This window comes from Pterocles gutturalis, unplaced genomic scaffold (assembly GCF_000699245.1).
Source record: "Pterocles gutturalis isolate BGI_N339 unplaced genomic scaffold, ASM69924v1 scaffold916, whole genome shotgun sequence".
NCBI lineage: Eukaryota > Metazoa > Chordata > Aves > Pterocliformes > Pteroclidae > Pterocles > Pterocles gutturalis.
In genome coordinates, this window is record NW_010105091.1 from 1 (window position 1) to 22,863 (window position 22,863).

At 36.6% G+C, this 22,863-nt stretch overlaps 1 protein-coding gene across 1 annotated transcript; it reads right to left on the reverse strand.

The window, feature by feature from the left end:
* Window positions 1–770: 770 nt before the first annotated feature.
* Window positions 771–22,336, reverse strand: LOC104459868 (DCN1-like protein 4; the record flags this gene model as incomplete). The annotated part of the gene is made up of 6 exons (XM_010087232.1): window positions 771–841; window positions 3,159–3,250; window positions 13,796–13,910; window positions 15,201–15,230; window positions 21,185–21,224; window positions 22,175–22,336. Coding segments are annotated over 6 exons (510 nt in total), but the record flags the coding sequence as incomplete, so codon positions are not given.
* Between the last annotated feature and the right edge of the window lie 527 nt (window positions 22,337–22,863).

Sequence of the window (22,863 nt, forward strand, 5' to 3'; positions counted from 1 at the left end):
ATTCCCTGCCCCCTCTGCCGCTGGGGGGGAGAAGGTACAGAACAAAGCCTTTGGGCTTTGGGAAGAAGGGAGTGGTGTGGGAGAAGTGCCTTTTTAAGATGTGGTTTCTCTTTCTCAGTATCTTGCTTCTTGTTGTAAATAGTTAATAAATTCAGTTGTTTTCTTGTCTTCCCAAGTCCTGTCGGTTTCTTGCCTGTGACCCTAAGTGGTGAGTGAAACTCTCCCTGTCCCTGCCTCAGCCCACCAGGTGTTTAACAAAAACTGTCCCTGTGGCTTTATAAACCACAACAGAAATATATATGTAATTATATATTCCTCTTGTGTTTTGAAATGGCATAAGGGAATGCTAAAATTGCTCACAATATTTGAAAACACTTTCTCTCCTAGTTAACCCAAAGAAAACATTACTTTGTAGTTTTGTAGTTGCCACATTAAGTCAACAGTGTTGTCTCACTGTTTCAGAAAAGATAGGCAAAAAAAAAAAAATGCTGATTTTTTTTTTTTAATCTCTTTTGAGAGGGGGTGGGAAAGTGAAAGAAAAAGGATGGCAGCAAAGACCAATTAGGTTTTTACAGGTTGACAGCTTGGGGCTTAAAATAAAGCCAAATTGTTTCCAAATGTGTATATAAACTTCCCTGGTTTATATTTCTTTAATTTGTTTTTAAAACTACCAATAATTTTTTATTTCTTGATGGAAAAATAAGAGATAGAAGACTGGCTTATGTACATCATAACATGTCAGGCATCTTTTGAATGGATCTCAAACTTACATTTTCTGGTTCAACTCCAATGTCTTCACAAAATTTCTCCATACCTTCTGGCCCTACAATGTCATCAGTGCCTGCAAACAAAATGCATTTTACTTATCTGTGAAAATTAAAACAGTCTGAGCTTTACAGCACAAGAGGAATGCAATCACACAGTACAACCTGAACTTCCATACAGGATTTTTTTGGTTTGTTTTGACATACAATCAGTATTTCCGCACTTATATCAGACTTGGATACACTTAAATCTTTATATCACCTTTGGAAACAGAGACAGAAAAACTGTAAAATGACTTTAATTCCCGACAACATCCTTTATTCTACCCATTTACTGAGATAATCTTGGAAGAGTAAATTAATAAGATTAAGAATGCACTTAAGACAGTTAAATGAGTGGACGATGGTTACCGAAAATCATTTCTTGGCTTGAATCTCCATCATAAGATCACATCACATAAAAATGTGATGCACAGCTATACAGGATACAAGACATTATAATTCCCAGAACCTCATTCCTTATTGTCTCATATACTATCATTACATAATGCTATCTACAAAAAGAGCCTAAAATTAAAATCTTCTGCTCCTGTTTATTCATATTACTGTACCATGGCCACACATTATCTGAATGTTAGCAACTGCAGGGGGAAGGAAGACATGAATTACAGCTTTTTCATTGCCAACTTAAAAGGAAAAAAAGATTCAAAATATAGATGCTATTAAAATGCACTACTATTAAAACATGTTGTTAAATCAAGCTATTTGTAATTTCTACAATACTCTACTGAAAAAATTATACAGGCATTAAAACTGTACCGTGCAATTCTATTCTTTTAAGTACATTTTAAATATTTGGACTATTTTGTTAGAATTATTTTACTCATGTTTAAAAGGGCTCATTTGGGAAAACACATTAGAGGCTGAAATGCCTACTTTCATCCAATATAACACATGTGCAAGAAAAAGAGATTTTATAAAGGGAAGACCAAACTATGTTTTATTATTAAGTGACCTACTATTCTAGAAATAACAAGGCTAATTATATCTTTTTCCATCTTCTCACAGTTCTCTGAGCGTACATAAGTCTTTAAAAAGACTCATTCTGTAATGTAAAGACACACTAGGGAAAAAAAACCGCAGTGTCAACTGTCTGCAAATATAAAGAAGACTTACAAAGCAAGAACACAAAAGAGATTATTCTTTGAAAATTTGTCTTTTAGAATGTTACTCAATGGAATCACACTCTCCACTTCTCTGTGTTTTATCTTGGTGTATACATCCAACGGAAACCCAAAAGTTCTATCATATACAGCCTTCCTTTCATCCCTTCTTTCCACGAAAGTCTTGACAAAAATAAATTATGCCTGTTGCCAGAGTAAAAAAATAAATCAAGCTGGTCAGAAAGGCAGAGAATCTAACAGATTAGATTTGGCTTGAATTTGTCTGAATCTCTTCTCACAGACTGCCACAGATAAGTGAGACCTCGAAGTATTTAATTTAGTTTATGTAATTTTATTAGAAGAAAAAAAATATTTTATTACATCAAATTAAGTCACTCTTCATTATGCATAAGTAGACAAAATGGAACAAGCTGTGAGCAACGTTATCCAAGACAGCATCAGGTAACTGCAAGATGACCTTATTTTCTTTCTCAATCACCTATTTAATTTCCTTTTGCTCTTTATATTCATGAGATCATTCTTCCCCATACTTCAAGTTCTCCCCTTCAGAAAACCTCACGCAAAAAAATGCATACAACAACCAACTTCACTATTAAAGGATCATCTTTTGTGACTGCAGATCAGACTTGACAATACTAGAAGTAGTATGCCTGAAGAAAGTTCTCATACACAAGGGTAAGAATAAATAATTCAGTCTACCTTCCCTATACCTTGTGATGGAAGACTATATAAAGACAAGACTAGTACAGGATACCTGAATTTATTCACTTCTCTGCTTGAAACCATAAGCACCAGATTCAGCAGAAACAAAATGAATGTTACTACCTCCTCCACCTTTTTTTTTTTTTTTAAATTCAAGACACTTCTCCTAAGTATAATTCTGTACTAACATGCAGATGACAGACCTTCGAAAGCCAGAGAGGCAAGAACATTTTGGACAGAAGTACAGCTTTAACTATAGATTTGAATAGTAAAGTATACATGTTCCAAAATATTTGAAGTTACACACCGTCTATACTCTTTTTATAGAATAGAGACAAAGACCCTTGAACTCTTCAACTGTATGCTACACAGAACATATGAAAAGCCTCTTTAAGACTCTCACAAAAACGCCTCTATATTCAGTCTTGGAAAAACTCAGTTAATGCAATTTTTATATTCCAATGTAGAGTTAATTGTTATTAGGAGGAAAGTTGCATTTCACCCTTACCTGCGTATTCATAGAACCATTCTAAGCATCTCTTACTTGAAAAGACTTCTTCCTCTGCTTTTATTCTAGTTGAATCATATTTTCTGTACATACTTAAAAAAAGAAAGAGAAACAAGTAATTAATTAATATTTTTAAAAGCAATTTTTTTTTGTAAAAAGGCACTGCAAGCAGCAACATTTTTAATTTCAGAAACCAGTTTACTCAACATTCTGTCCTCATATCCAGTCATTTGGGACACTGCTTAACAGAGCCAGAATCTCTAAACCTAAATACTGTGCTTGCCCAGTCTGTCGCCCTTCAACTGATTTGTAATAGTGCATGAACTTTCAAAAAAAAATCAAATTCAACCTCAAACTGCTTTGCGTAAGTTCAAGTAAAACCTGTGCACACCATTAGCTACCACAATGAAATGATGGGCTGTAACTTGGCTATAGGTCTAGACCCAGAGTAATTCCATGTCACAGTCAACATGAGACCTCCCTGCAGGCACACACATACTTCATGCACTTTGAATTATTAACTAAGGAGAACTGTACATACTCTTTTTGCCTCCTCAAAAAATCCTATAAAAGGCATGAAGGCCAAAATGAACATGACCCACACTTATTAACACATTCTTCTAAAGCCAGTATGTTGGTAACACAAAAGAACCACAGAGAACAGGTTACAAGTTCTCACTGACAATAACTCAAGGAACCCCATTCATTATGGGACAAACAGTTATCTGAATAGCTGGATCAATAGCACTCCTTTCCCCTAGAGAAGACTGGCAATGTAATGCTCTCCTTTGACAAGAAGCATAAGGAATTTGCAGGAAACAATACTGAAGTACCAGTCTCCTGAATTTAGTATTTAGTATTTCTGCATGAAAGGCAGAAGTTGATGTTTAGACTCCACTCTGTTCAGACTTTCCTATAACAGAGACAATACCATTTGTGCCAGCCGGTTAGAGACTCAGCAGTTCAAACAGCTGTTCACTGCTGCACATGCACTTTTTGATCCACTCCCACCACTATGCTGTAGCTCGGGCTCCTAAAGGCTGAAAAGAGTTGTGCAACAAATGGCTTAGACTAGAAGAGGTAGCCAAGAATGGCTCTGTAAGTGTCCTAAGCGTGCAGCTCTTCCTCTTACCCGTCTCAAACCCTGCTGGGGGAGGACAACAAAGTGGCTAGTTGGTTCAAGGAGAATTCTGAAACAAGTTGATGAAATTAATTTGGAGCTGATTTCATCACCATTTTGTCCTTACAGAAAGACATGTGAAAGATGTCTATACTTCAGAGCTTGGAGTACACTGATCCCACTGTCTTCCACCTAGCTTGCCTAGGAGAAACAGTAGCTAGAAGTTAACAGCACACAGATCATTCTGACAGTAATTCAGAGAACTATTTCATGTTTATTGTCATAGTTCCTTTAAAGCAAAAGGAATACTAGTCAGAGCAAAATGAGAAATGGTTGATTAGAAGACAAATACAAATTAGGCTCTTAAGAACTTTCAACACTGAAAGAAAAATTAACACTGTACTGAAACAAACTGACCTGCAACAAACTGGAACACTTCAGAAAAATGCCAGCCATACATGTCTCAGAAAAATATATATTCATATACCCACAATTTGTGTTGTTTTTTTTTTAATTTTAATTTCAAAAATACTTGTTTGTATTTGAATTACCTACTTTGTCTACACTTTACTGCAGTTGCAAAGGAACAGGCTGACACCACTGCCCAATAAATAAACAACTAAGCCAGTAGGTATAAGTCAGAGTTGGAACAACTGTATTTTTTAAAACAGGTCTGATAATTTAACATTTTCATACTTGCAGAATGAACTGTGATTATAAAAGACACATTCAATATTTTTTTGGCTATTGTGAATTCAGAGGAATCAAAAAAAAAGTCCTGAGGCAAAGAAAGGAGGCATTCTGCCACTTTAGCAAAAGTCTAATTATTCAGTATCCCCCTTTTTGTAGCAAATGAATGTGACAAACTGGAATACCAAGTTGAAAACTGACTGTAGCAGGACGTACTCAGCATCTCTATTCTATTCCATTCCATTCCATTCCGTTCCATTTATTCAAGAAGTCTGTAAGAGCACTGCTGGGACTGAGGACATGAAAAGCTAATGTGGTTCCCAAAGAAAGGCATTCATCACAAGACTCAATGTTTCTTCTTACAAACGGATGATAACCAAGTACCTTGCCCTGCTTGTTCACATAACTCATCAACATCAACACATCAACCATCAGCATGTGAACAGTGGATTTGGGAAGGAACCCTCAAGAAACAAATTTATTGACAGAGCTCTAGGTGATCCAGGCATTCCAGAAATGAATTCCTGCATCTACAAGTGGCAGAGCTAAACACTGTAGCCTGAACCAAGACACCAATGATAAGAGTACGTGTAAGAGGAATGGTGAAGAAGAACAGAAAAAACAGCCCTTTTTATACATTCACTGCATCCATGCATAGCAAGTTTTCATAGGATGGATATGAGACTGAAAGTCATTTGGTGTGCTTAAGGGTAAGGTCATTGTCCTGGTTTCAGCTGAGACAGAGTTAACTTTCTTCATGGTAGCTAGTAAGAGGCTGTGTTTTGTATTTGTGCTGAGGAGAAGGCTGATCACATACTGATGTTTATAGTTGCTGCCAGGACAGTCAAGGACTTTCCAGCTTCTCTGCTGGGCCAGTGTCTGCAGGTGCAGGAGAAGCTAGGAGGGAGCACAGCCCCAGTGACTAGTCTAGGATTCAGCCTTTGGTTTAGGATTGAGACCCAAACTGGCTAATGACACTCCATATCATGCCCAGTAGATAGATGAGGCTCTGTCCAGAAGTTCTCTCTCGCTCCAGATTGTGTCACTTGGGGTTGCCCCTCTCTTAGTGCCGTCTCAGTCTCTCAGACACTTGGACTCTTATCTCCGTTCCAGGATTGCGGTTTCAGGACTCTCCCTGCTCCGGGATTGTTAGGCAGGAAAAGGCTGAGCCTTGGTCAACAGGTGGTGAGCAGTTTCACTATGTATCACTCATTTGTATAATTGTATATATTACTATTATTATCACTATTATTTTCAATATTATTGTGGTTTAATTATTCTGTGGTTCTTATCTCAACCCATGCACCTCTTCTCCCTTTCCCCTTTAATTCTCTCCCACATCCCCAGGAGTGGGGAGGGTGATCGAGCGGTTATTGTAGTGTTTGGCTGCTAACCAGGGGTGTAGAACTACAACAGTCATTGTTTAGGAACTGCAGGAACAACAACATTCATTAGTAAGTCCATGTCCCCAGCATAGGGCCAAGTACAACAAACAAAATGCTCTGGCCTCAAACTTATCATCATTCAAAAAGCTCAATATCTGACCACTGGAGTTTGATTTTTGAGAAACCAGAACTGATTACAGATCTTCCAACCTGTGCTGGTAAGAGAAATTACTTCACAAATTCAGTAAATAAAATCAGAAAGGATATAATCTTGAGCTATGACAGTCTCTGCTACAAGCTAACTAGCCAGACATTTATTAAAAGAGCAGGTGACACCATAACACATTTGTAATGAAAACAGACATGGCCAGAAGTAGAAAACCATGCAACAAAAATGGCTGGAAGCTGCCTTCCTCCTAACCTAAAGGAACTAATAGCACATCACATATTCTGCAAGACAAGGATTACTTGAAAAGGATATGACAGAAACAAGTAACACCAATGCAGACCTTGCATTAGTGATCTCTCATGTTTAAAGATGAAGCCTGTTCTCTCCCTGCTAACTCCAAACACCAAATGAGTTTCTCCCCCCAGTCTAGCCAAACCAGCTAGTTCTATCAGCAAGAGACTCCTAATCCCTGAAGTGCTTGGTGAAGCAAGATGGGCAGGGAGATACAAGCAAGTAAGTAGACAAGTATCTGAGATTATAGCCTAGGACAACTTGGTTCAATTGTCACAGCAAGCCCAGCCTAACAGCACAGGGTAAAGGTGATTCCAAAGATTGCATCCTCTGAACTATCATTAATACAGATTTGATTGTCTCAAGAACCATACGTGCAAAGGAGAAAAACACAAACTGCCAGAAATGTCTGGCATCCATTTTTTATCTCAGAATATTTCTCATATCTTTGCAATTTCGCTGTACATACTGCAAGATGATGTGCTTTGTCTTTGTGCGAAGGAGACTGTCTCTTGTACGCTGACAAACTGCCAGAATGCACAAGGTAGATTTCTGAATACTTTGGGAGCACCAAACATCTACTGAACAGATCTGAGTTTCAAACAGCAAGTCTTCAATGGCTCACAGCTTCCTCAGGATGACCAGCACGAGATGGACAGATGCACAACCATTACACTGACGATATTACAGTTTAGTAATTTGCTTATGCATTGATGGTCCATAATAGGAACCTGCAGAGTTTCAGTCACACACCAGAAGTTAAAGAACACCCTGCTCAGAGTCTGGAGAGGGGGGGAAAAAAAAAAAATAAAAAAAACCAAAACAAACAAACAAACAAAAAAGCGGGGCGGGGGTGGGCAGTTGGACTGAGGGAACTAAAAACTGCACAGACACCTCCCATACTTTTGGTGCCAGAATATGTACCACTGTCAGAGAATGCTGACACTGGAACAGGATTGCTAAAGGGTGTTTTCTCCATCATCAGAGCTAGAAAGGTGCGTGAAGAACTTTCTCCCAGAATGTCCGCAATACCCAACACTACTGGACAACAGCAAACTCCGAGCCTTTGCCTTTAGAATTACCCTTCCATTTCTGAACCTTGACATGCTGCCCAACAGAAGCAGCAAGGAAAAAAATTACATATGGGCAAAGAGTATACATTTGTCTCTCAGACAAGACACACATGTAGGTACAATGACTCAGAAAAATCTTTGCTTGAAAAATAATAAGTTTTATTAGTTAGCATGACACTGTCAGTGTCAGGACAGTGACAGCAGATTTCAAAAAAAATGTTTCTTTATAATATAACCAAAATCTCCTTAAGAAGCATTTAAGTTTTTCTTTTTGTATTATCTAACAGCTACTTTACCAACCAGAGAGAAGAAAGAATTTGGGACAGGGCAGGGAAAGCAACATAAGATTAGCCTACCCAAATTTTATAAAAGTGGTATCAACTACTTAACCACATTTAAATGAAGTCACTTTCTCAGAAATGCTTGCATCTCTATCACGACATAATAGCTAACTCATAACATTCATTTTTAAATTTATATTTGAAATATTCTTAGGAGCTAGGGAATTCTAATATCCCTGCAATAAAGATGAGACCATGTAGTTTACAACTGGAAGTGCTATAGGCAGATGTAAACAAACTAATTAAAAAAACCAAGTGACTAGGCCTTTCATGTTTCTTTAAATACATGATCATCCATATCTTTTTCAGATTATTTTCCTGCATTCATAACTGATTTGTTAGGAAAGCAAAAGCATGAAAATTCCATCCAGCTACTATTGGGTGACTAGACAAGTCATTATAACAGTACCTGGTCGCTGCCAGCAAAAAGAACAAGGTCAGGGTAATTCTCTTCAAAGTTGGGTGTCTACTCCTGCTCTGAGCATGCTTCAGCTGTACTGGAATTTGTCAGAGCTCCACCTACTGCAGCAGCAACTCTGGGCTGCGTGGCTCCAGAATATTCAAACTGAGATCAGTGAAAGCATGGAATTTAGGTCACACAAAACATTCTCTTGATTATGGAAGCTGGTAATAGCTCATTTAAAGGAAAAAAAAAATTAAAAAAAGAAAAAAGGTACAGTTGATTATGGTAAGTCAAAAGTTAACCTCTCATGAAGATTTACAGTCTGCTCATTTCAGATGGTGTTTGCTGAATGAAAACATTAAGAAATTTACCAACAGTAGCCCTGTTTCTATGCAACTAGAAATTATTCAAAACCTTGACCCTATTTTGTTTGAGTTTTGAACCTAATAACTAATTGCTTTCACATTATTTATATTTTGAAAGATACAAACTTTGGACTGAAGAATATGCCTCCTACTACTTCCATTAATTCTAATGAATTAATTCAAAATTTTGGCTGAGAATCTTCAGTGCAGCACAATGAAAGTTTTTTTTACAAAGACTTATTCACAATTACGTTTTTAGCAACAGTTTCTTAAATACCGTAGTAGAAACAAGTAGGGGGAGATGGGGAAGAGAGATGGTTTACAATTTGCAAGGCATGACCAGGACCGTCTAAAGCAACCCTCAGGACAAATTCACTTGACTGTTAAGTTTTATGAATGAATATGTCTTATCTCTCCCTATTTAAAGACTTTGAATCATCTCTAAACTTTTAAATTAATGTTTTGAACTTCATCAGGCTTATCTAAGGAGCACTATGTGTAACAGCATACATGCCAATAGTCACATGTCCAGTTTAAATTTCTTCAGAGCTATTAAGTGAAGTTCACTGAAAAGGTGTAGAAACAAGGAAAATTATACCTCTGTGTACTTGAAAAATCTCTGCTTCAAGGAATAAGGTCTAGACATCTGTGACAGTTGGTAACACAGGCTGTCTGCATGGGTCAGGACCAAACCAGTTAATAAATAACAGAACAAAGAAGCTCTCAACACTAAAGGTTTTGAAAACTTCCAAGTTTAGCACACTCTCTTTTTACTTTCCCATGTTAATAAAGATATGTTGACTGTGTTTTCAAAGCTTGTGTTTTTCCACTATAGAGTATGAAGCCTATTACTCAATAAAGAAAATCTATTTTTCATGTTAATAGGCCTTTATGTGGTCCATACACACATTCAGGATAAACTGGACTCTTACATAAACTGCTTGAGGAAACTTTCAGGGAAGCAGATAAATATTCCTAGTTTTCATCCTTCTAAGGTCCAAATAATCCTTTACTGTAAGATTTTTGCCATCAGCATGAATCTAGAATAAGAGAATTCTTTCTCAAGTGAGACTATCAGAAAGAAGAGAAGCTCATTTCTCCCCTAAGGAAAAAGCCAATACTTGGCTAGAGATTGTATAACAAATACTCAGCATTACATAATTACAGTGAGGACTATATTCCCACCTAGCAAGAATCTTCACATGGAACTTGCTTTACCTGTCCTAAGGTCCTTAACATAGTGATGGGAGGGCAATGTACAAAAATTCTATTTTTAACTCCAACCTGAGAGTACCCTGTACTGTAAGAGTTGTAAGTAAAATGAAGTCAAGATTGTGTGATAGTGAGAGGAAAATACAAACTAAGTCTTCAAATCATTTATGTTCTGGTGAGTGTGTGTTACCTGTTTACTTCCAATAGCTATTCTTTAGTACAGGACAAATCTTACTGTGATCCAGAAATGAATACACCAAGTCCTTTTCATTATAGATCATCTGGCATAAAAAAATCCCTCCCACTGAAACACTGCATTCGTGGTTCAAGGTGACATTATGAACATTAATTACCAGAATTCAACTTCTTATTATATAGGGGTGGGATGCTAAAGAACATGTTTAGAATCTTTGTTTTCCATGATCAGTCTATGCATGAGATCAGCATTTCCAAACAACTTCAATAACAACTAGGTTTGTTCCTACAAATGTTTTTCCTTAATAGCCATTGTCATTATGCCACTAACACTTAAAAAATGAGGCTGTAACTCTAACAGCCTGGAACTGAGGGTGAAGGCTATTACAAGCTCCCTGGTATTAGATGTGTTTATGAGTTTCAGAGCCTTTACAAATCATATTCTTTCAGCACAGAGCCTTGGTGAAATAAGCTTTCTGGAAAGAAAACATATCTCAAAAATATTACTATCATAGTTGAAAAGATTATAGGAACACACCACAGACAGTGAAGACTAAAAATATTACCCAACAAAACTGGGATAGTTTAAAAAAATAAATTTCCTTTTTAAGGACAAACCAGGAGGAATCATCAATATTTGGTCTCAGTTGTGATAACACCAGTAATAATCACACTTCTTTGATAATCTTTGGAATACTACCTAACATTTACACACTGAAAGCAAACAGGAGTCTAAAATTACTGAATTTATTTGTTAATGTTGCCCCTATAACTGAGAAACATACAAAACTTACATCATTCCATACCATTTGAAGTGACAAATCATCTCTGTTAGGAAATACCAAGTCTCCTCTGGAGAGCACACATCATGTTTCTCATTGAAAGCAGACATTCAAGAACAGACACCAGCTACCTTTTTTGCTTAATATAGAATCCAGACAAGCTAATGTCCCTTGAGGGTTTATCCTGAGTTACCAGTACGCAACTTCTAGGAAGTCTGCCTCTGAAATGGAAACAATGGTTAACAAACTGGGCCTAGAAGCCCCTTATTCCATAAACTAGCATTGCACTATCGATACTGTTCTTACTGTATACAGCACTCTACATATAGAATGTAAGAGGAAATGGCTTTGCAAAGGACTAGGTCTGCTACAGTACACTGCTGTAGAGGTTCCTGATTTTCAGATTTCTGCTTGACAAACTGAGATGTCTGACCTCCAAAGACCAAACATAACAGGCAAGAGCTCTGCCTGACAAGCAAGCATGGAAGCAGGAGACAGCCTGCTCTTTGCCTAACTTGTTCACATGAGGTTACAGGGGCACACACCAAATCTGACAAAATCCTTTCTTGAAAGAAAACAGAGCTCCAAGACTTAGCTGAATGTTCAGCAAATTATTTCATATTGCCAGCCATGCTGAAATAAAAACTTTTCTTGAAGACCAAAACAAAAGAAACTTATACACTGGGAAGCAGAGAAAGCTTTAGAAACGTAAGAAGCAAGACAGATAAAAACTGGAACCATATCATAGAAGGATATACCCCTGTAGCCCATGACTGGGCAGATCTGGGTACACCTCCACTTCTAAAAGCAGGCTGAGGTCTTCCTTTTAATAAAGCCTTACACGGCAGCAGAATGAGGACTAGATCTATTAATTATAAACTGAAAGACATAAAAAAAAACCCCTCCTTCAAATTATGCTTTCAAAAAGCTCTTTAAAATTATATATACTACTGATAGAGTAAGAAATCAGATTCTCATTATCTTATTTGAATTACACAAATCAGGCTCTCTTACTTACAGACAACCTTACTTTCTAGGGGTTTTGGGTTGTTTTGTTTCACCATCAGTGTCTTGGCAAAGGGAGGGAGAGTTAAGTTTTGTGAACCTTTCTACTTAGATTCTAGAAACATTCTGTCCTTGTTTTGCTACCATATTTTATGCATATCTTTGAATAAGCTGTAATGTCCTCTATCAACTATTAGCTTTTCTATTTTATTCTTTATGAAAAGCAACAAAAAATATTAAGAACATGTGCTGCTCTTTTTCCTTACTAGTGTTACATATGCAAAGCAATGAAAGGGAGAGTTGAAATCTTTCTTCTGCATCAACAGATCACTTAATAAATTCCAGTGCAGCTACAGTTGTGCAACCCTATTAAACACAATGGAGTTACAGAGGCATACCAAGAGGCTTAATTTGGCTACCAGCATTTTTCTTACTCATGCTAGAGAATAAAAAGAAAAGCACCCAGACGGATTTCAGGCTGACAGTTAGGAGAGAAATGCATCTTTTTACCTTCCTGAAGATACTTGTTATGGAAGCATGTGTTTTCTGAGTCACTAGTAACACATTAATATAACAGAGCTCAAATTCTACTCACTGACACAGTGGCAACCAAACTTTCTGTCTGCATATATCACTTTTCAACATCAGGACAGTCCTATGCCTATCATGAAGGAGTGTACAGTCCTGTACTCCCGGAAGTTCTGAATTTAGTGCACATAAGTACCAACTATTTTGCACAAAAAGAGCACACTCAATGGTTTCTGAATGACTGAGGCTGACTGAACATACACAGAAAATCCAACACTTGCAAAAGCCTCAGCTACGTGACACCTATGCCAAAAGAACACACTGCTCCTGCACACAGTTCTAACCCACTTTTTACTTTATTTACTGTGAGGGTGGCAAGACACTGGAACAGGTTGCCCAGGGAAGCTGTGGATGACCCATCCCCGGAGGTGTTCAAGGCCAGGCTGGATGAGGCTTTGAGCAACCTGGTCTAGTGGAAGGTGTCCTTGCCTTGCAGGGGGGTTGGAACTCGATCTTTAAGGTCCCTTCCAACCCAACCATTCCATGATTCTGTTGCCCAGAGGGAAGCTTACCAGCACCACCTCAAATCACCATTCCAACACTATCACCTTGCCAGGGCAATCTTCACCTTTCCCTTACACCATCAGCATCAAATCACAACATGACAGGGAGAGACCAGCAGGACTTCAAGAGCTGAGTGGGCTACAACTACATTCCCTTTTCTGACAGGCTGTAGATTGAGAATGCCCAATGCAGATCTTATGCATGTATACAGGAAGATATTACAGTATCTCTTAGAAATTGTTTTTGAACAAACAAGTATGTCTATTTTGACAGAGGGCCAACTAGAGCAAGGAGAAGTTCCCTACAAGCTTGTTGTATGACTAGAAAAAGGTGAGATGCAAACTGAACCTAGATGTGCTTATCAATATCCCACAGTTCAATCATAGGCTATGGTTCCACACCGAGAAACCAAGCAAATTTGAATACCATTGCCATTAGTATTTAAAACCACGATCATATCAGCTATTCAACTTTAGATATTCCATCAGTCTTAGCTCATGGTAAGATGACATACCCATCATGTCTACTTTTCTTAGCAGATAAATCATCTCCTGCTGCAGGTCTCCTCTTTTTCCTTGGAGGCATCACTTTACTAAAGCAGTCTGATGAACTGCAAGACCGGAGACTTCCTACAGAGGGAATTAAAAACACCAGTACAAGAAATGAAACTGTTGCAGACCAGTTAAACTGTGTCCACTAGTAGGCATATTACAAAGGGAAGGGAAGGGAGGAAGTTAATGATTTAAAAATTACAAAAGAAATTGTCTCCTTTCAATACCAAAATCCATCTCACTTTTACATGGTGTTCTATGACCAGATTTCAGTTAAGATCAAAAGTACTACACCGAAATGTACAGTAGTTCTTGTGCTACTTCAGTATAACAAAAGACAAGAACTGAGACTATCCTGAATAAGTCCTCAAAAAAGCATCCTTAGTCATGTATTCAAATCAGAACTAAGAGTTTTTCATTACTTCTTGAAATACAGATGTGACTCAAAAACACCGACCTCTAGAAAACAGAACTTTTTGGTTTGTAAGCCTCAAGTTTTTTGTGATACCGAGAGCAAGGGGTAGGAAAGGTTTTGTTTGTTTGTTCTTTGGTTTTGGGGTTTTTGTCTTTTTTTTTTTTTTCAGGGGTGGGGCAGAGGGGAAGAAACATTCAGCAACCACTGGGGGGAAAAATAAGTGGCTGTCTGTATCATTTGGACTGGACAGTTCTCAAAGAATTAAGGTCTCCAAGTAGGAAACAGACAATTCCAGACACTGATGTCAATCAAGTGGCAGTCTTTCCCTCCCCTTCTCTCAGCTACATACTCCTGTGCCTCTAATTTGTCAGCTCTGGTGACTCTTCAGTGTGCCAATCCAGCTCACCAAACCTGTAGATAATTAACCCAAGCAAAAAAGAATAACAACTTTCTGCACATTAGCACAAGAAAGAGCATAGGACCAACCCTTCTGACCACAGCAAGTTATTAAATTGCCTTTGCTGTTTCATGAAAACAGTAGGCTAACACTCCAGGCAAAATTTTGTCCTACTTTCACATACCGAAGACCACATGGACACCTGAGAAAGGTGTGTGTAAGAGCAGATCAAAAAGCTATCAAAGCTCTAAGTGTTACGCAGGGAATTTTAAAAGGAAAGGAAGAGAAAGGTGAGGTGTGAAAATCCAGACACAAAGCAATGCCAAAGCAACTTGCAAGAAAATATGAAGAACTCCAGCATGCCTAAGCTACCTTCACTTAGCTTCAACAGCATCCAAGTTTAGCTATGATGTATTAAGATGCCCACAAAATCTTTTATTTTAAATTACAGCACAGAAGCAAGCAATAAAAATTTGACTACTTTTTGAGACCAACGGAGCATACTGATATTAGAGGCCCAATTCCCAACAAGTACTAATGGCAATCTTTTGCTTACCTATTCTTCGTATCTTTGAAAGTCTCTCTCCTGTTATAGGAGAAATACATGTAAGGAACCTTACAGCCTCACAGGCTTTGCTACATGTACTTTACTTTAAACATGCACTGAAACTATTATGCATATGAAAGTACAGATTTTTCTGGCATTAGGCAAGATGTTCAAAACAGTTTTTACACAAAGATAAACTAATTTGGTTTCAACTAATACATCTTTTGCACTTAGTGTGCCTTCTTTTGTCTTACCTTTATATTCAATTCTATTAAGAAGAAGAAAATTAATCTCTCTAGTTCAAGAAATACTCTTTCCAATTCAAAAATTTGTCCTATATATTTTTTTAATTTTTTTTTACCCTTAAGCTCCCTCACCCCAGCATCCTCCCACAAAAGTATGGCCATACCTGTACTATCTTTTAGAAATAAAGTTTTAAGAGTATTGTAAATTTGAATTATAATTTAACTAGCTAGCAAAAAACGTCTAAGCATTATACTCCATAAACTACTATCACATGAAAAAAATCAAAATGGCTATGTCAGAAGAATATACTTCTAGAAACACTGTCCAGTCCAGGTTACAAAAGGAAACTAAAAATATTACTTATATTCTTCTCATCAATATCAGATATATTTGCAACAGGTAAGCCAGAGACCATCAAAAACACATAGTATGCCTGATGCATTTTACTGTTCAGATCAAAGAAATTAAGGAACCTGACCTGTCGAAAGTCATTTGTTCTATCTGATTATGCCTGCAAATTAATGATACTGCAGAACTGTATTCCCATAACTTATTGAAAGTGTGAGGCTTTATGGCTTTTTAGATCAAGTTTCTAAAGACTCTGCCAGTAAGTATTTTTTGAAAACCTACACAAACTAAAAACACTTAAGATGACAGCAGAACTTAAGAGATGGCTAGAGACAGCCAACAGACTCAGACACACACTGAACTTAATAAATGAAAATGTGTGCTAATGAACACCTTGTTTTGGAAAATATGTACTTGAGTACAACCTGTAGCTATCTCATTCCTTGGAGAGCAATTTGATTGTTTTTAAATGCCTTTCCATTAAAAAAAAAAAAATCTATTTATGATGGCCACAGGCATTGGATGCTGGTAAAATGCAAGAAAAACCACCAATCCCCCCACAGGGTTTGTCCAGTTTACTGGTTATTTGTCTGGAAAAACAAATATGCAAGACCTCTGTGAAAAGAAAAGTATACAAAAAGATGAAAATAAAATAAATAAAAGTAAAAATAAAACCGCTATAGAAGAATAAATAATTTTGTCAGATCTGCAACCCCATACAAACCAAAGAACTTAACCCATTAATTCCTGCTTGAAGTCTTTTCCTCATTAAATGATAAAACATTTTTAGGAAGATCGCTGAACTTCTTTTAAAGGCTTAAACTAATAATAGAATTCACTATAACCCAATTTCTCCAACTTATACCCTTTCTTGGTTTGAATGTATCTAGTTGCAGCTCTCGAACTGACAGAAAAGAGACAGCTTAGAAATTGGTAAGCAGCTATTAAATGGACTCCCTTCACACACAAACACACACACAGATACCAGGTAGACAAACACATTGCACATGTTTTCAGAGATTTAACATCTTAATAACTGAGGTTTGGACCAAGTCTTCACTATGTTTTAGCTGTAGAATGATCTCTAAACTACCAAAAACCACTGTACAAAAATGTTACTTTAAAAGTATTTCCTTTAATTACTAGAATCGGCATATTGAATTTGAAGAACAGTCATAATTTCCCTTTAACAAACTCTGAAAGTTAAAACAGAAGAATATTTCTATCTTTTATTTCAATCTAAAGCTAAAAGCTACCAGAGTTTGAGTTTTTTTGTTTAAATTCTTGCAATTTCTTTATTTTACAGTACAGCTCACTAAGTAGTATCAATATTAACCCTTCCTACACAGAACTTTCTAAATGTAATTTCTAGGTCTAGCCTTTCACAACTAATTTCACTTTTCAAAGGTCTGATCATCTGCAAATGAACATGCAGCTCCCTAGAACTTCATGCAAAGTTTGACAGGAACTTTACTTACCGACTGCAGCTTCTCTGATGTGATTATCTTCAAAGTTTCTTACTCCTGGGTCTCAACTCAAGATTGGCAGAACCCTCCTAGTTCTCACTGTTTTTTTTGACACTTGAAGCTAGCATTTGCAAGGTAGGGCCCTCCAAATAGCTGCTGAATAGGCCACCATCAGCCAAAAGCCTGCCGAGTATAAATGTTGTTTGCCAAACATTCTATTCATTACTTCCAAATTTGCAGGAGACAATTTGCAGGAGAGAAATCTACCAAAGGGAAATATCAACTAAAGAGCTAAAATTCACCCTAATAAATTTAAAACAGTATGCAAGATAATCACCACAAGGGAAGGACACTCCTAAAATAGCAACAAAACCAGAACAAACAAAAAGGGAAAAACAGAGGTCAATAAATAAGAATTCTACAAGCAGTGTCCCTACAGAAGTGATTTACAGACACGTAATTTTCACCTCCTCTCTAGATAATGCCTGTGAATAATCCTGCTCTTCTGATGCTTAAGTAGAGGGATGTTTCGAAAGGAAAAATAATTAGAAACTGTGAATGCTGAAGTAATTGGAAAGATATAGCTGCTCACATAATAATGCCACAAGACCAGCACAAGCACAGTTAACGATCATCATTTTTCAGATACAAGATGAGAAAACTAAGACACTCATCAAAACATCAAACAATTTGCAATCTTGTTGTAAAAGGAAAAACCATCTTCTCTATCTTGCATTCCATACTATAGAATTGTACTCAAGAGGGTTTTCTTCTCTAAAACAACAAAAAAAAATAGCAGAGGCAAAATAATTTTCCCCCCCCCCACAAGCTTCAAGAATAGCAATGAAGCCTTGTTTTTGCTGAAGCCATTAACTTGTCATTTTAAACATGCTAGGTGACAACAGGAAGTGTACTTTTAAAACATTTTAGTCTGGATAGGTAAATAAGTCACATTTAGTAACCAAACTTTAAGCTGTTAAAAAGTTGCTGGATTTGTAGTCATGACATAAAAACAACTATTATTTCGAATTCTAGAGAGAGAGTTTTCCAAGTTCATGCTTATACATACTAGAAGAAAAATAAATTGTTTACAGAATCTGAATGGCTGCTTTTCTTACCCCTACAAATAGCTGAAAAGGCAAAGGGCCCATGACACATTTAGAGTGTACCTTATTTTTCAGGTACATATACACAACTGAATGCTAACACATTTTATGAGACTGTAATCATTATAGGCGACTGCAATTTTGAAGTGAGCTCCACCTTAGCTCCCAAATCACTGAAGGAATTTTTAAACTCCTACCCTTTAACTCTTAGATATTTAAAATCTGGTTCCAGAAAATAAATACGTTTAATACTTAGAAAAGATACAATTTGCCTAAAGCAATTTAAATGTCCAGTACATTTATTGTTAGCTTGAAAACAATTGCTTTGAAAAAAATGTAATATGCACTAAAAGTTCATTATAAATATTAATCTAAACTTGAAATACTCAGTCTTTCTAAATAGCTTTTAGAAATCTCAACCAAATTTAGATGTGCATTTATTAACTCATCCCAAAAGCAGGGCCCACAGTGTAATAACATTAAACAGGATAGTTATGTCAGAAAACTAATAGAAAAAAAAAAATCAAGTAATTTAAAATCGCAAAACCAAAAAATCATCTTTAGATGGGTTTGGCAACGCTGAAAGAATGTTTTGCAAGAGTTATTAATGTGACTTTCAAATGAGTTCTGTACATAGAATCTCAAATTCATAGCATCTATGCAGTTCTATATGCTTCATAACAAAAAGAATAGGTGTTGACTTCTTACTATGCAGTCAGTAACACTGGAAAATAGAAGTGCCAAAAATTTAGGTACATCAAAATCAAGCCATTTGCAAAAGTAATTCTTTCTAGATTTACATAAGGCTCTCCAGTAGGATGTTTCAGAGGTCTCAAGTCTCATACAAATTGGACACGTGAGACTTCACTGTACTATGTTCACAATGGCCAAAATAGTTCCTCACATGTATATTTGTCCTCATATGAGGAAAACTAACAACTCATTTTGACTGAATTAAACTGGAAATTATGCAGACATTGGGGCTTTACCTTTTTCTGCAAGGAGACATAAAACAGCGCAGAAGCATAAGAAATATTGGAATGAAATCTGAAGATGAGGAACCTGTCAATAGCAACCTCTACTTCTGGTTCTCATTTCATACTTGTTCCTGGTTTGAAAGGTTCTTTTACAACTACTGTAAAAAGGTTACACTCTGCTGGGATTTTGTGCCCAAATTCATTCAATGGGCATCTTTAAGCTTTTGAAACAGCGTAATTCAAACTACACAATACAGGCAATAGGATAACCATGAGGATCAGTATAGAGCAGTTCATCAAAACCAACAACATGTTCAAACACCTTCCAATAGAGATAATGAGAGCTCTGAGGATAATTTCTTATACTGACCTTTATGACAGAAGTGCTGAGCAAGAGAGAAAACAAATTCTAAACACCTTAAGAACACCTACTCTCATTGATTGATTAGCGAGAGAAGACAACCACTTCAATGCTTCACAACAGCTTTTTGTGATCAGAAGTAAACAAAGATTACAGAATCTATTTCATACATGAAATGAGTATGTATGTGTGTTTAGTTTAAGCACCTGGATCACAAAGGGGAAAATTCCAAGTTTCCATCAGAAGATGGGAGAGGACATCGGTTCTAACATATGGACAATAAAACCTGACTGTCTTGAACTACCTGCCTCAACCTCTTTCGCAGAGGTTTTTCATTTACATGATCAGCTAATTTCAAGTATCAAATCACTAACCACACTGAAAGAAAATATTTGACAAAAGCCTTTTGCAGCTAGAGTAAGAAAGTTCAACTATGAAACAAAGTCACCTGTCACAGTATGGAGGAGGGTATATAAGCCCTAAGTGAGCTCTGTCCAATCCCAGACAACACAGTCCTATGCATCTCTTCCCATTGCTCTAGGCTAAGAATGTGCTAGATTATAAGTGTGTCCCAGAAACCTTCAGGAGGAGCTGACAGCTCTCTCTACTCTCTGAAGCACTCAAGGTAACATCAGCAAACATAGTCAGCACCTCAGGACAGAGAAAAACTTTGAGACGGATGGTAGGACAGATACGGTCAGTTTTAAAGAACAGTTCTGCTGAGTGATATGGGCTTGAAGCCAGTAAGTTATTTTCCTTCCTCCTTAGGTATGGTGCCTGAAACACAGAAAGGAAGGAAGAAAAATAAATCAAGGAAGGTGCCAGCTTGTAAGTAACAAGCACAAAAGAAGGTAACAAATGTTACAAGTCACAAAGCACAAATGCTGATGAATTAAGAATGGTACCAAGTTAGCACCAGGCATCTGAGATGAAGGCCTCCAAAAATGATGATATTTTATTGAACAGAAAACAGATCTGGACTAATAAATAGCCCTTAGACACTGACTGAAAATCGGCACAACAGGAACAACTTGCATCAAAACCACTCAAGAAAAAAGATGGGGTGTTTGAAGCACAGCATTTACACTCGGTCACAGGCATCGCAATAGCCACAAAGAGGTCTTGCTTCTGCTCTGTTCTCACTAATGTTCTTTCAAGAGTCAAAATACTGTAAGAACACAGATATTCTGTTAGTCTAATGGGTTGAGTCCAAGGAGTGAGAGAAATCTTTCATGAAGTCTTCTAAAGTACTTGCACTAAGAAATAGTAAAATGACAGATAGTGCTGAAACTTGTGTGAGTCCTTCACAACTGGATAAATTAAAAGCATAAACATCTCTTTTGAATAAAACTTTAAAAAATCCTGGCACTTATTTTCTAAAACTCCTTTAGCTTTCTAAAATATAATTTTCAGATATGTTAGAGAGACTTATTTGATGAAGCGTGTTTAAATTGTTTCAATCTATTTCTACTACATCTCTATTAAATACCTGTCTGGTGATCGTCTTGACCAACGTCCTCTGTCAGATTCTGCAAGAGAGTAGGAATGATACAGTTAAACAAGACAGTGATCCTCACTGTTCAGTAACATTTTTAACCTTTATTTGATATTAATATTAATTTTAATTACTTAAGGAGCATCTAGCTTTTTGTTTTCAGTTCATATTTATCTAAAAAGTTACCCTTGCAAATTTATCAAAAAAGTTCAATGATTTATTTGAAAAATATTTTTGAATTATTTTTATCAAAAACATATCAAACTATGTTGCAAGAGTGGGAAAAACTATCCACCAGATGGGGAATTTTGCACTATTGCATGGAACAATTCCATTAACAAATGCATCATTAGAAAGACTGAATTTACAATTTACCACAGAAATGGCTTTGATTAAGTATAAATACAGATATATGTTCCAAAGAAAACTGATTTAAAAACCACCTGAAATCTTGGAAACAAGTTACCCCCTTTTTTAGGTAGTGTCTTTTCCACTAAATTTGCAGTGTACAAACAGAAGCCATATCGGCATTACCAGCTATGTCTGCAATAATACAAATACAAATGCACAGCAACCAAGCAGGGACTATATTAAAAAAAAAAAAAAAAAAAAAATCGTTTCACTCTTTGCGTGGTTGTAAGAGGACAGCTTGCTTATGCAATGTGTTTTCCACAAGAACTGTACGAAATTGGATAGCTATGATGATTACCATTATTTGATATATCTAGGAAAGCTGCTTCTATGGAGACAACACCTAAACCAAGCGTTGCAGTGAACAGCACCCAAACCCCACTCCAACCCTTGGAATATCATCTTTTAGTTTTTACTAATACTGCTTATCTCTTAGAAGATTCAAAACCAACAGTCTCTCATACAAAAGGCAGTAATTGTTTTAAAAATTGGAATCACGTCATGATTTCAATCACAAAACATTCTGGACTAAAGCCCTAGCTATTCTGCTGAGAGAAAATGGCAAGTCATTACCAGCCTATTGAGGGTGTGGTAAATCTTGTGAATATTTGCCAGTGTTGATAGGTGAGAATTCAGTTGAAAATCTAAAGGAAGGGGAAAAAAAGAAAGTTTTAAACTCCCTGTAGCAATCGAGATCTTGGTATTTTCTGGTCGTTTAATAAAACCATCATACAACTATAAAATAAAAGCCATCTCAACACTTTTTCAGCATCAACATTTTCAACACCGAGTGGAATCAGTAAGTGAAATCTGCAAAAGATATCCTACATAGGCATCTTTCCCAAGGCACAGATGACCCCTAGCAAAATAGAACTATAGCTAACTATAGCTAAATACAAAACTATATTTAAAAAAATAAAAATACATATTTATCACATTTTTCCTTTACATTGGGAATCATTATAGCTACCACGCTACCCAGTCCTTCTGTTCCATCTATTCCCAAACAAATTGAAGTACTATGCAATATTCTGAAATCATTACTAAAAATGCTATTTTTAAAAAAGATAGTTTTATTAATACACACATACTTACTTTTATACTAATTTCCTTGCAAAACTAAGTGACTGGAATACACCCACATAGCTGACACATGACTTCTGTATCATGAACCAAAGGTCATGATACAGCAGCTGTTAACATCGAAGCCAATAAAACTGAAAGCAAAATATTCTGACACTCTGACACTTCATGAAAGAAGC